Source organism: Diospyros lotus, chromosome 1, assembly GCF_014633365.1.
Source record: "Diospyros lotus cultivar Yz01 chromosome 1, ASM1463336v1, whole genome shotgun sequence".
Lineage (NCBI taxonomy): Eukaryota > Viridiplantae > Streptophyta > Magnoliopsida > Ericales > Ebenaceae > Diospyros > Diospyros lotus.
In genome coordinates, this window is record NC_068338.1 from 24,933,120 (window position 1) to 24,943,938 (window position 10,819).

General features: G+C 39.3%; 2 protein-coding genes across 4 annotated transcripts in view; both read right to left on the reverse strand.

Annotated features, from left to right (window-relative positions):
- LOC127798184 (methyl-CpG-binding domain-containing protein 6-like) overlaps positions 1-5,333 on the reverse strand; it is a 29,657-nt gene extending 24,324 nt beyond the window's left edge. For both annotated transcript variants that reach the window (XM_052331562.1, XM_052331579.1), the window contains exon 1: positions 4,854-5,333. In XM_052331562.1, coding sequence (XP_052187522.1) covers positions 4,854-5,252 — 399 coding nt within the window. In that variant the 5' untranslated portion in view covers positions 5,253-5,333. The remainder of the gene's footprint in view (positions 1-4,853) is intronic.
- Positions 5,334-6,547: 1,214 nt separating this feature from the next.
- On the reverse strand, positions 6,548-10,119 carry LOC127792661 (uncharacterized protein At5g41620-like). Of its 2 annotated transcripts, none has more exons than XM_052323282.1 (3): positions 9,153-10,119; positions 8,913-9,011; positions 6,548-8,233 (listed from the first exon to the last, which is right to left on the reverse strand). In XM_052323282.1, the coding sequence occupies exons 1-3, from the start codon at positions 9,594-9,596 to the stop codon at positions 6,890-6,892; spliced, it is 1,887 nt and encodes a 628-aa protein (XP_052179242.1). In that variant the 5' UTR covers positions 9,597-10,119; the 3' UTR covers positions 6,548-6,889. The 2 variants fall into 2 exon arrangements, with proteins under 2 accessions (XP_052179242.1, XP_052179234.1); XM_052323274.1 differs by having other exon boundaries at positions 8,913-9,020.
- Positions 10,120-10,819: the final 700 nt, after the last annotated feature.

Here is a 10,819-nt window from a genome sequence, read left to right on the forward strand (position 1 = left end):
GTATAAGAGATTGGTAGGCAAGCTGAACTATCTCACAGTCACTCGTCCTGACATTACTTTTGCTGTGAGTGTAGTTAGCCAGTTTCTCAGTTCTCCATGTGATTCTCACTGGGATATTGTTATCCGGATTCTGAGATATATCAAAAGAGCACCAGGTAAAAGGCTATTCTATGAGGATAAGGGACACACAAATATTTGTTGTTATGCAGATGTAAATTAGGCAGGATCTCCTTTTGATCGTCAGTTAACTTATGGGTATTGTGTTCTTGTGGGAGGAAATTTGGTTTCTTGGAAAAGTAAGAAACAGAATGTAATAGCTAGATCTAGTGCAGAGGAAGAGTATCGGGTTATGGCTAATGCAACTTGTGAGCTCATCTGACTTAAACAACTCGTGCAGAAACTCAAGTTTTGTGAAGTGTCTCCTATGACACTTATTTATGATAATCATGTTGTCTTACACATTGCTTCCAATCTAGTATTCCATGAGCGAACTAAGCATATTGAAATTGACTGTCACTTTGTTAGAGAAAAGCTGGTTGCAGGTGTTATTGTTACAGAGTTTGTGAACTCCAATGATCAACTTACCAAATCTCTAAAGGGTGCTCAAGTGGAATATATTTGTAACAAACTTGGTGCATATGATATCTATGCTCCAACTTGAGGGAGAGTGTTAGAATTATTAGTATATATTATAATTATTATATGTGTGTGTTTTATTTTATAATTAGATTAAGCCCATAAGTTTAAGACCCATTATACTTATTATAAATAACAAGCTAAGAGAGGCTAATCTCTTAGATTTTTCTCTCCTCATTATTTTCTCATAATTCCCTTACTAGGAGTTCCTTTCAAATATTTTAGGATATGATAGGTAGCATTAAGATGTTTGCTAGTGGGTGAATGCATAAATTGACTCACTACACTTACTACATATGTAATATCAGATCGTGTAAGAGTCAAATAAATTAGTTTTCCAACTAACCTTTGATATCCACCCTTCTCCATAGTAGTATATGTCCCATTCTTGTTAGATTTCCAATTAGGTTCCAAAGGGGTGCTAGTTGGTTTGCAGCCCAACTTACCTGTCTCCTTTAGTAGATCCAATGTATACTTCCTTTGTGAGATGTAAATGCCCTCCTCACTCCTTGCTACCTCCATTCCTAAGAAGTACCTCAATTGTCCAAGGTCTTTGACCTCAAATGATTGTTGTAATTGACCTTTAAGAGCCTTTATTTCCTGTTGATTGTCACATGTGATAATAATATCATCTACATAAACAATTATAATAATTTTCAAACCATTTGCAACATGTTTAGTGAACAAGGTGTGATCCAAATGCCCCTATTGATACCGTAGTTGGTTTAAGGTTGTGCTAAACCTTTTAAACCATGTCCTAAGAGACTGTTTCAACCCATACAATGACTTCTTTAATCTGCACACTCTTCCTTTTTCTTCAAAACCATGAAGAATCTTCATATATATCTCTTATTCTAGGTCACCATTGAGAAATGCGTTTTTTATATCTAATTAATGCAATTCCCAATCTAAATTAACTGGCATGGATAACAATACACATATAGAGTTGAACTTTGCAACCAGCACAAAAGTCTCATCGTAGTCTATGCCGTGTGTTTGAGTAAATCCTTAGGCTACTAACCTAGCCTTATACCTCTCAATACTTCCATCATAATTGTGTTTAATTGTAAAAACCCATTTGCTACCTATTACACTTTTATTTTGAGGTAAACTCACCACTTCCCATGTACCATTTTTCTCTAGTGCTTCCATTTCCTCCATCACTGCCCTTTTCCAATGAAGTGTTTGTAGAGCCTCATTGATATTCCTAGGAATTTGCATTTCATCAATTCTAGTTGTGAATGCCCTAAAACTTGGAGATAATTGAGAGTATGCCACATGATTAGAGATAGGATATTTAGTGCATGATTTTACCCCCTTTCTCCAGGCAATTGGAACATCTAAATCATACTCAGGCTCTGCACGGCTTTGTATTTTCAACACCATCTGCTCTAACATTTTCATCAATAGGTACTGCCACTTCAGCTTTTTCATCCTCCTCAAGTACCAGACCATTTTCCGGGGTCCATGAATGGCTTTGCTTTGATTCAAAGTTCTTTTTTCAAGAGTACACCTGAAAAGGTGGCTGAGATTTAGCAGCAATTTCTTTTAGAATTTGTTGCTGCTGTTCTCCCCCTTGATTAGTAACACAATTAGGAATAGGAGTAAAGGATGTAACTATCTCAGGAAACACGCTAATATTTCTACCTTCCATACCTTGGTCTGCACTAGGAGTCTCCCCCTGCAAAGGTATGTTGTTCTCCCCCTTGATTTGTAGGTTGTGGTTGTCTAGGGAATTGGAAGCAGCATTTGGGAGTAACGATCTTGAGCTTGTAGGGCAGATCATTGATGCTTCGCTGGTTGGGGAAGAAGCAACCATCTTGAAGCCATCTGTATGGAATTATAATAGGTATAGAATTTACAGAACTGGAGGCTCTGATACCATGAACAAGCCTAGAGGAATTAGGAATAAACTCTAAGCAAATAGGGGTGAACGAAAAATATCAACTTCACACACTTTCTATGATACACGCAGCCTATTAAATACAGAAAATCTAACTAAAATCTAGGAATTTAAATTACAAAAACAACAATAGATAAGGGAGAAATTTTCTCCTAAATTTTATGCTAAGTTTCCTCCTACTTCTTAGGAATAGATGAAGCCTCATCTTTTCCTATTTCTTTGTAATGGCAGGGGCATTATTGCTTTTCTATTCAATCTGGCCTTCCAGTTTCTTCTTTATCGCGAATTCCTCCTCAACAAAAAGAATCATTGTCCTTGTATGATAACCAAACTTAGGATAAAAATTTTTGGTCTGATGGGATGGAATGAAATGGTGGGCTGAATGGGCAAATTTCCAAATTTCACCCTTGCTTGCTCAGCCCACTGTTTTGGTCCATCTAGTTGGACCAAATATCAAGGTCCAAACTAAAATCTCTCCTCATGATAATAGCGTCAAACAAGTCAGATTTTGTAAGCCCCTAGTTCAATTGCCGGGCCAACCTCACCTCATGAGATTAAGACTTATAATCATTTATTTTTTGAAGGATAAATAGTGGTACTTTGGTTTGGATATAACCAAAGATAAGCAATAAAAAGGCATATAGAAGAGCCCATCTATGCAGGTGTTTTTAGCTGACACTGAGGACAAAGCCAGCATTGCTGCAAATGCTATAACTCTCCACCAGAATACAGGTAAGTTTTTTGGCACTCCAATTAAAAAACACCTGACATGGCAGTTCTCAGAACTCTTGAAGAGCTGGTGATGACGACAAAACCAGCCTCACTGAATACCCTTCCAACCAAAATTCCCAATCAAAGCAACTTGTAAGTTTGATACAAATAGATATTCATTACACTAGTAATTTGATTAGGAAAAAAATCGATCATATTTTATTGCTTTTATCTATCTGAGGGAATTAATTCTACCAAAAGGCAGTATAGTCTCATTCACGATGCTGTTAACCCCAAGGGGAAATACTCGAATTACAATTGCTAAGATTTAGGGAAATCAAGATCAGAAATTTCTAGAGGGACACCTGTAAGGCGAGTGAAAATGGAGAAAATTTGTAGAGAGAGAAAGGAAATGGCATTAGATACAGGGCCTTACAGAGATTATAACCATGCAGAGAAAGCTAAAGGTCAAGAATTCAAGTAGCTGACTCCATCTTCATCTAGAGGGACTACGGAATCAGAATCAAGCATATGCAAGAAACTACCAAGAAAACACATTATTAAAAATAAGAAAAAGGAGAATTCCTTAACAGTAAAAGAGAAATAGAGCACCCCGGTGCTGGCTGCATTTCATGCAATTGTATGGGAGCGAGACTTCATCCACTGAGTGATTCATCCAATAAAGAATATCTCTAAAAGTAAAAGATAAAGGCCTATTCAGTTATAGAAAATGTTTTCTAATTTTTCAACTCCAATTTTCTGTTAAATTGTTGAATCTCCTATTAAGAATAGGAAACTCAAATAACTTTTCAACTTTATACTATGAATTGGAAGAAATCAAAAAGATGTTTACTAGATATGAATGCTATTGTTTCTTGAAACATAAAATGTCAGGGCCTGTTGAGTTGTAAATTGGAGTTGAAAATTGGAAAATGTTTTCTATAACATTTTCCAGAATAAAACCAGATCCCTATCTTTTTCCAGAATAAAACCAGATCAACTTAGCTTTTCCTTATCTTAAACTGAACAAATCCTAGGACTATGCTAACAAAACAACAAGAGTTGGCAATATTTAGAATGACATCCAGGTAGCGCAGAAAAGAAAAAACACAATTCTTATTTGCCCGCATGGGCAGCCCAGTTGGTCAAGAAGGGGGGCACAAAGTGCCTTCCGTGATGAATCTTGGACCAAGACTATGAATCGAGTCTTGCAAGCGGCAGTGTGAGTTACCTCTCTCCAAAGTGAGGGGGCTCCTTGTGCGCGGTGAGTCCGGGTCTAGCCACTGCATCCGGCTGGATCACCATGATTAATCTCCTCCCACGTCCTGTCGGGCCGAGTGTGGGGGGCGCCCGGGGTGGCAATTTCACCTTAGACCGGAAAAACACAATTCTTGGTCTCGCCCAGACAAAATCTTTCTCCGAATCACTCCCAATATTTCCCAAATGAATAACATAATCACTACCATAGTGCAAAGAAGCAAAGGAATTTCAATCTACACAAGTCGTGCATCTATATGTCTCCAATACGTCCATATACACTTCCACACAGAGCTGCAAACAACCCATATAAAAAGAAAAATTCTCAAAAGCAAGTAGAAATTACCCTATCAGTCGATCCAGCGGTGGCACCAGAAGCCCGAACCTTAGTTAAGACCCGCCAGCCGTCCGGCAACCAATTCGGTGTCTCTGCCAAACCGTCCGCCGCCGGCGCTCCCTTCCGTCCCGACGGCGTAGACTCTGCAGCCGCAGACTCGGTCATTCCATCCGCAGAGCTCGAGACGCCGTCCCCCGGTGGTCCATGGATATTCCGTTCATCGCCGACCTGGTCGCCGTTTCCAGCGGGTTGTCCCGGGATCAGATCCGGTGCAGTGTCGATGAAGGATCCAGGCTCCAGGAGAGGGTCCGGCGGGAAGAAATGGCCGTCGTTGGGGCTGTGGTCGGGTTCCTGCGGGTTGTCGGCGAGGTGGGTCGGGTCGCCGCCCGATGGAGCGCAGGCGGACATTAGATTTGGAAGATGCGGGGGCAGAGATTGTGGGGCTGCGACCGAAGTTAAAACATGCCGTTTCTGGCACTTTTTGGCCCTCACTCACTGTTGAGCTGCTCCCAGTAAATGCTGATTATGTTGAATTTAATCATCTGATTAATGGTTAATGACTTTTTTTACGTGCGCCGAGGTGGTTTGAAATTACGATTTTGCCCTGTTTAAAATTTTCATGCTACTTCGAGACACGCACTCAAATAAAAAGAATCACTATCCTCGTATGATAACAAAAAAAAACTATCTATCTAATACAATAATAATTTTTAGTCTATTGAGATGGATTAAAACAGTGGGCCGAGCCGAGCCGAGCTGCTTCTGTCTGTCGGACCAAATATGAAGGTCCAAACTATAACAACAATAATAATGTCATTAAACAAGTTAGATTCTGTAAGTCTCTAGCGTAATTGCTGGGCCGACTCGATTAGTGAAATTAAGATTTATAACCCTTAAATAGTTTTTTGAGGATAAAATGTGCTACTTTGGTTCGGATACATAACCAAAGATGAGCAATCAGACGGCATACGGAAGGGGCCCATCTCTGCAGAGGGCTGCAAATGCTATAACTCTCCACCAGAATCTAAGATAAGTTCTTTGGAATTCCAATTAAGAAACACCTAACGTGGCAGTTCTCAGAACTCTTGAAGAGCTGGTAATAATGTTTACAAAACCGGACTCCATTGAATACCCTTCCATCAAAAATTTAAAATCAAGACACTGTCCTCTCTTTTTTGCTTATCGTGTTTTTTGGTTTTACTCTTTTTACTAGAACGTGCCAAACTGATGCGAGATACATCGGTTTCATTAAAGATAAAAGCCATGGAAAAAAAAAAAAAATGACAAGTTAATATTAATGTAGTTGACCTAACACAATGGAATAAAGACTTGGATGTGTTATTGTTGTTTTTGCACTAGAACTAGAATATAAAAAACATTGGAACAAATACACTATGTAAATGTATCTGTTTCATGTCAGCAGGCCAACAGCACCAAAAGTCATCCTCCTCAGCTAAGAACTGTCAAATTGGCATTAACATTATTGAGATACAAATTCAAATTTGAATTGTGCGAGCCAGATGGTCCCAGCTCAATACTGGAAGTAACGTGGGAGCAGATGGGTCCAAATTAGGCAAGATAATTGAGACACCCCATTGTTTTCAAGTTGTCAAACGAACCACCCACGGTTTCAAAGCCAATATCCAAACTGAGATCAGTGGCTGGCCCAATCATTTGGTTAATGAGGAACAACAACCAAAACAAAGAGAAATCGTGGAAGATGCAGTTGATATAGGGAGCATTAACAACAAAGTGTAGGTACCGTATGTATAGCATATGTGATGCCCTTAATAGCAGCAGGTCTTTTACAGACAAATTTAGAAGTTACCAATAAAAATGCACGAAGTATCTACTCCTGGTCTTGCATCAGAAAGTTCAGCAATTGACTTGTAACAGAGAGAGCGCCGCTGGAAATGTCGATTGATCTGTTCAGATGCAAGTAAAGTAATAGCCGCGGAGACATGCATATAAGGGAACTATTTACTATCTCAACAGTATTGGGAACCACCAGCCTCTTGCCTTCAAGGCAACCCCCTATGATAGCATCAACCATTGCATGCCACACTGGCAGGATCCTGTGAAGGCAAGGACAGGTCTATCTGTGAATCAGGACTTGCAAAGCCCTGGGAAGACGTTATTCTGGCACCAGACAAGATGTGCTCTCTCAGATCTCTTACCATTTGGTATCTCTCAATTTCATCTTCATAATCTTTTCTCCAAGATTCAGAAGCAAGTTCTGATAACCTTCTCCTGTCAAAGCCATCTGCATTTCCCTGCCCATTAGTGCCAAATTCCCACTCCATGCCATCGGAGATTTTTCTTTCCAAGCTAGTTCTGGTTCTCTGACTTCTCTGAGAGCTGGACCTCCTTCCTTTGCGTTTTTCATCAACTGAGCTCCTCTTTGAATCATTTTGAGTAGCATCACCAAAAGTGTAACTCCAATTGTAGCTCTTGCTAATGTTGTCCATGTTTAACTCTATAGAATGAAGATCACTATCAGCTGAATCATCCCCTTCGTGTTCCTCCCCATCCATGACTCCACCTTCATCATGTTCTCTCTGTCCATTTTGATGTGATGCACCAAGAGTTGCCCTCAAATACTGCTCAAGTTCCTTGATTCTGTTGAAGTTAGGAGAGCCATTGTATTTCTCTTTGTCTATTTTGGTTCTTAAGCATGCCTCAAGTTCACTCTTCAGCTTTTCCACAACTGCGTTTTTCTCCTCAAACTCATATTTAGCTTCAGACAACTTCATCTGGACTCTCTCCTCACGCAACACATCAGCTAACTGGAGCATCTGTCTCTCCTTTTCCATTTCTTCATGAACCTTGGCTGATTCTCTCTTCATTTCTTCCACCTCTGCCCTGTCTTCTCCAATCCCTCTGGCTAATTCATCACAGACTTGCTCCAATATTTCTTTTGCCCTCTTCTCACTTTCGAGCTCTTTGACTGCCTTAGAAAGAGATGCTTTTGTGTCTGCCAATTCTCTGCCCAGCTTCTTGTTCAGTCTTTCAGTTTGTCTTCTCAGTTTCTTCTCTACCTTGAGTTCTGCAGCAATAGACGAGATGGCACTGCGGATTCTATCTCTCTCCTTGCTTCTCCAAGCTGCTTTTTCTTCAGCAAACTGCTTTAGAAGGTAATCAATTTCATAGCAGTTCGATCGCTGCTCCAGGATTAACTGATCAACCTGCATCCGAGCTCGATCAAGTTCAAAACGCAGGGCAGACACAAGGGTCATGCTTGATGAATGTTGTTCCTCCCGAACCCAAATGCGATTCAATACCTTCAAGAGCTCTTTAGATGCAGCCAGGCCATTACTAACATCCCTCAAACGGGCCTTAACACCAATCACATATCCACTCGGAATTTGATCATGAAATTGAGTTTCCATCTGTGCAAAAATAAACATTACCGTTCATATAGTTAGCTCTGTAAATTAGAACAATATAAAGCTCAATGAATCTATGTTATTTTCAATTTTGTGCAAAGTTCAGAACAAGCACTCATGGACAAACAAATTTTCACTTCTATGAAAATTGTGTTTGGAATCAACCACACGAAGTTCTTGGTTTGGTGGGGCAGCTAGGTGAACAACCACATGTTCTTTGTTCCTTGGAGCTAACATGGGGTTTGTCCGTTTCCTAGAATGCATTTCAGCAACAGAAAGAATCGTCCTGTAGGATAGTTCCAAATGCTAACAACTCATGAAAATGCTCAACGGGAAAATTTAAGGCAGAGATCGGAGGGAGGGTTTGTACAGTGTATTTCTCTTATTCCTTTTCACTTCTCCTAGTCACTTCTCCAGCTAAAATAAATATCATGGAGGACGACCTATAATATCAAAAGGAAGCCCCTGCATCAATTTCCTTATCGTTTCATAGCTAAGTAATAGAAATTGAATTCCTTGGTTGCTTACTATATGAAGCCCCAGATGGGCCAACAATTCATGCAATTTGTGATTGATCAATGTTACCAGTTCCTTATAAGCTTGTAAAATATATCATCCAAGGATACTGGAATCATCAAACCATAAAACTTTAACAACATTTAACCAAGATTAGTATGAATACCTCCGCAGTGCTGGCATTCCTAATAGAATCCAAGCCTCCCAATTGAGGAATGACCGATGATCTTCTTCGGTGACCACCAGCTTTAGATCTGTCCATCTTCTGCAAATTCTAACACCACCAAACCCAGAAAATCAAGATTAAAGGGTTTTGGAGTTTCAGTTGATTATATAAACAAAACATTGTCTAATTCAAGGCAAACAGAAGATAACCAATTGTCACCAAAAAATTGAAGCCACCTACCCCTTCAACAAGCGAATGAGTTGGATCACAAGTATTAGGCATCATAGAACTAGATTTCAAGACCTTCACCATTCTCTCTCTGGTTCTCGCGTCCATATCACTTCTACCTTCGCCACTCTCTTCCATTTTAGGGGACGCATTCGTAACTTCACTGATCTCCCACAGAGTCGCAGCCAATTTTCGCGCCGAAACAGAGAGATCCTGAGAAGGAGTGTGATGCTTACTGGCTTTGGCATTTTGTAGAACACCTGGCGGGGATCTTGATCCCATCTTCCAAGTAGGCACAGGCGTGCTCGACCCGCCTCTTTTCCGAACCAAAATCGCTCGTTTCAGTCGATAACTGCGAACCAACGAGGTAGACGACGACGAAGAACAGCCTCTTTTTCTGACCTTGCACCGCTTTTCTACCCTTCCTTCGACATCTAAACTGTGGAGTTTTAGCATCAGAATCCAATTACAACTGAATTTCAAACGGTGGGTAAGGCCGAAATCATCGAAACAACGACAGGTTCTGCGTTTTACAGATCCGAAACTCTTTATAAAGTGTGTGTGTGTGTGTGTGTGTGTTTAACCGATTGAATATCTTTCTCGGAAACCTCGAAATGGGACTTGAATTTTGACGATGAATTTTTAGTTGTTCAAAGGATTACGCTTTGGCGGAACGCTTTGCCAGCGAGGAAGAACAAAACCCAAGAAAATGATGGGTTATGGGCGGGCTTTAAGACCTTGATCTTTGATGGGAAAGGAAATGAATGAATGAATGCGAATTTAGAGCCTGAAAAAGTGGTTCTGCTTCAAACTTCCATAGAGGGAACGAAAAGGAAAAGCAAAGCGAGAGCGAGAGGCCTAGGAGTTGAGGAAGTGTCAAAGCTTGATCTTGAAGTTCAGTTGAAAAGGATTGTTTCGGTGTGTACAGACGAGAAAGAGAGAGAGAGTTTGGCGCTTGCAATGAAGGAATGACTGTCACTTTCCGTGGAAAAAGAAAAGTTCGATGCTAGAGAAACAGGTTGATAGAGCTACAAGGATGGGGGGCGACAAGGACGTGCCATGCACGTGACTGGTTCATCCTATTTTTCTTATTTCTTTCAAAAAAAAATATTATTATTTACAAAATTCTTTAAAATACTAATAACTCAAATTACTATAAAATATTACTCTAATTTATATACTTCCAGCGCATCAAATTTATCCCAATAAGAATCACTGATAAATAAGATAAAATTGTTTAAATAATTATTCTATCTCGTTAGTCACATAATTAAAAATCACGATGATATATATAATTAACAAATTATTATATTATGAGTATGAGACACAATTGCAATAATCGTTGATAATACATAATAATCAAAATCTCAAAATATCGCGCACTGAATACCCATGATCAAATTATTTGATTTTTCTAAGTAATTATTGTTTTAGTTCTCAAAATGACAAATAATTAGTTAGAATGAGGTATACGTAATCATAACTCTAAACTTGTTTTTCTTTTCTTTCTAACTATTTCAACCTCATCATACCCTTAATTTAAGTATTAAAGAGTTTATTTTGAGTCAGAACTTAATATAACGATTTATTTTTAAAATATACTTAAAAGATATTTCGGTCTAAACTATTTTAATTTTAATAATAGGCTATAGATCTTAAAATCAACATATTCATTTAAC

What these genes read in the sequence shown, in the direction of transcription:
- LOC127792661 (XM_052323274.1), bottom strand. Translation starts at nt 9,596, where the DNA reads ATGCTAAAACTCCACAGTTTAGATGTCGAAGGAAGGGTAGAAAAGCGG. An exon ending in CTCATTCGCTTGTTGAAGGG is followed by an intron (nt 9,021 to 9,152) that starts GTAGGTGGCTTC and finishes TGGTGGTGTTAG; the next exon opens with AATTTGCAGAAGATGGACAG. An exon ending in GGAATGCCAGCACTGCGGAG is followed by an intron (nt 8,234 to 8,912) that starts GTATTCATACTA and finishes ATTTTTGCACAG; the next exon opens with ATGGAAACTCAATTTCATGA.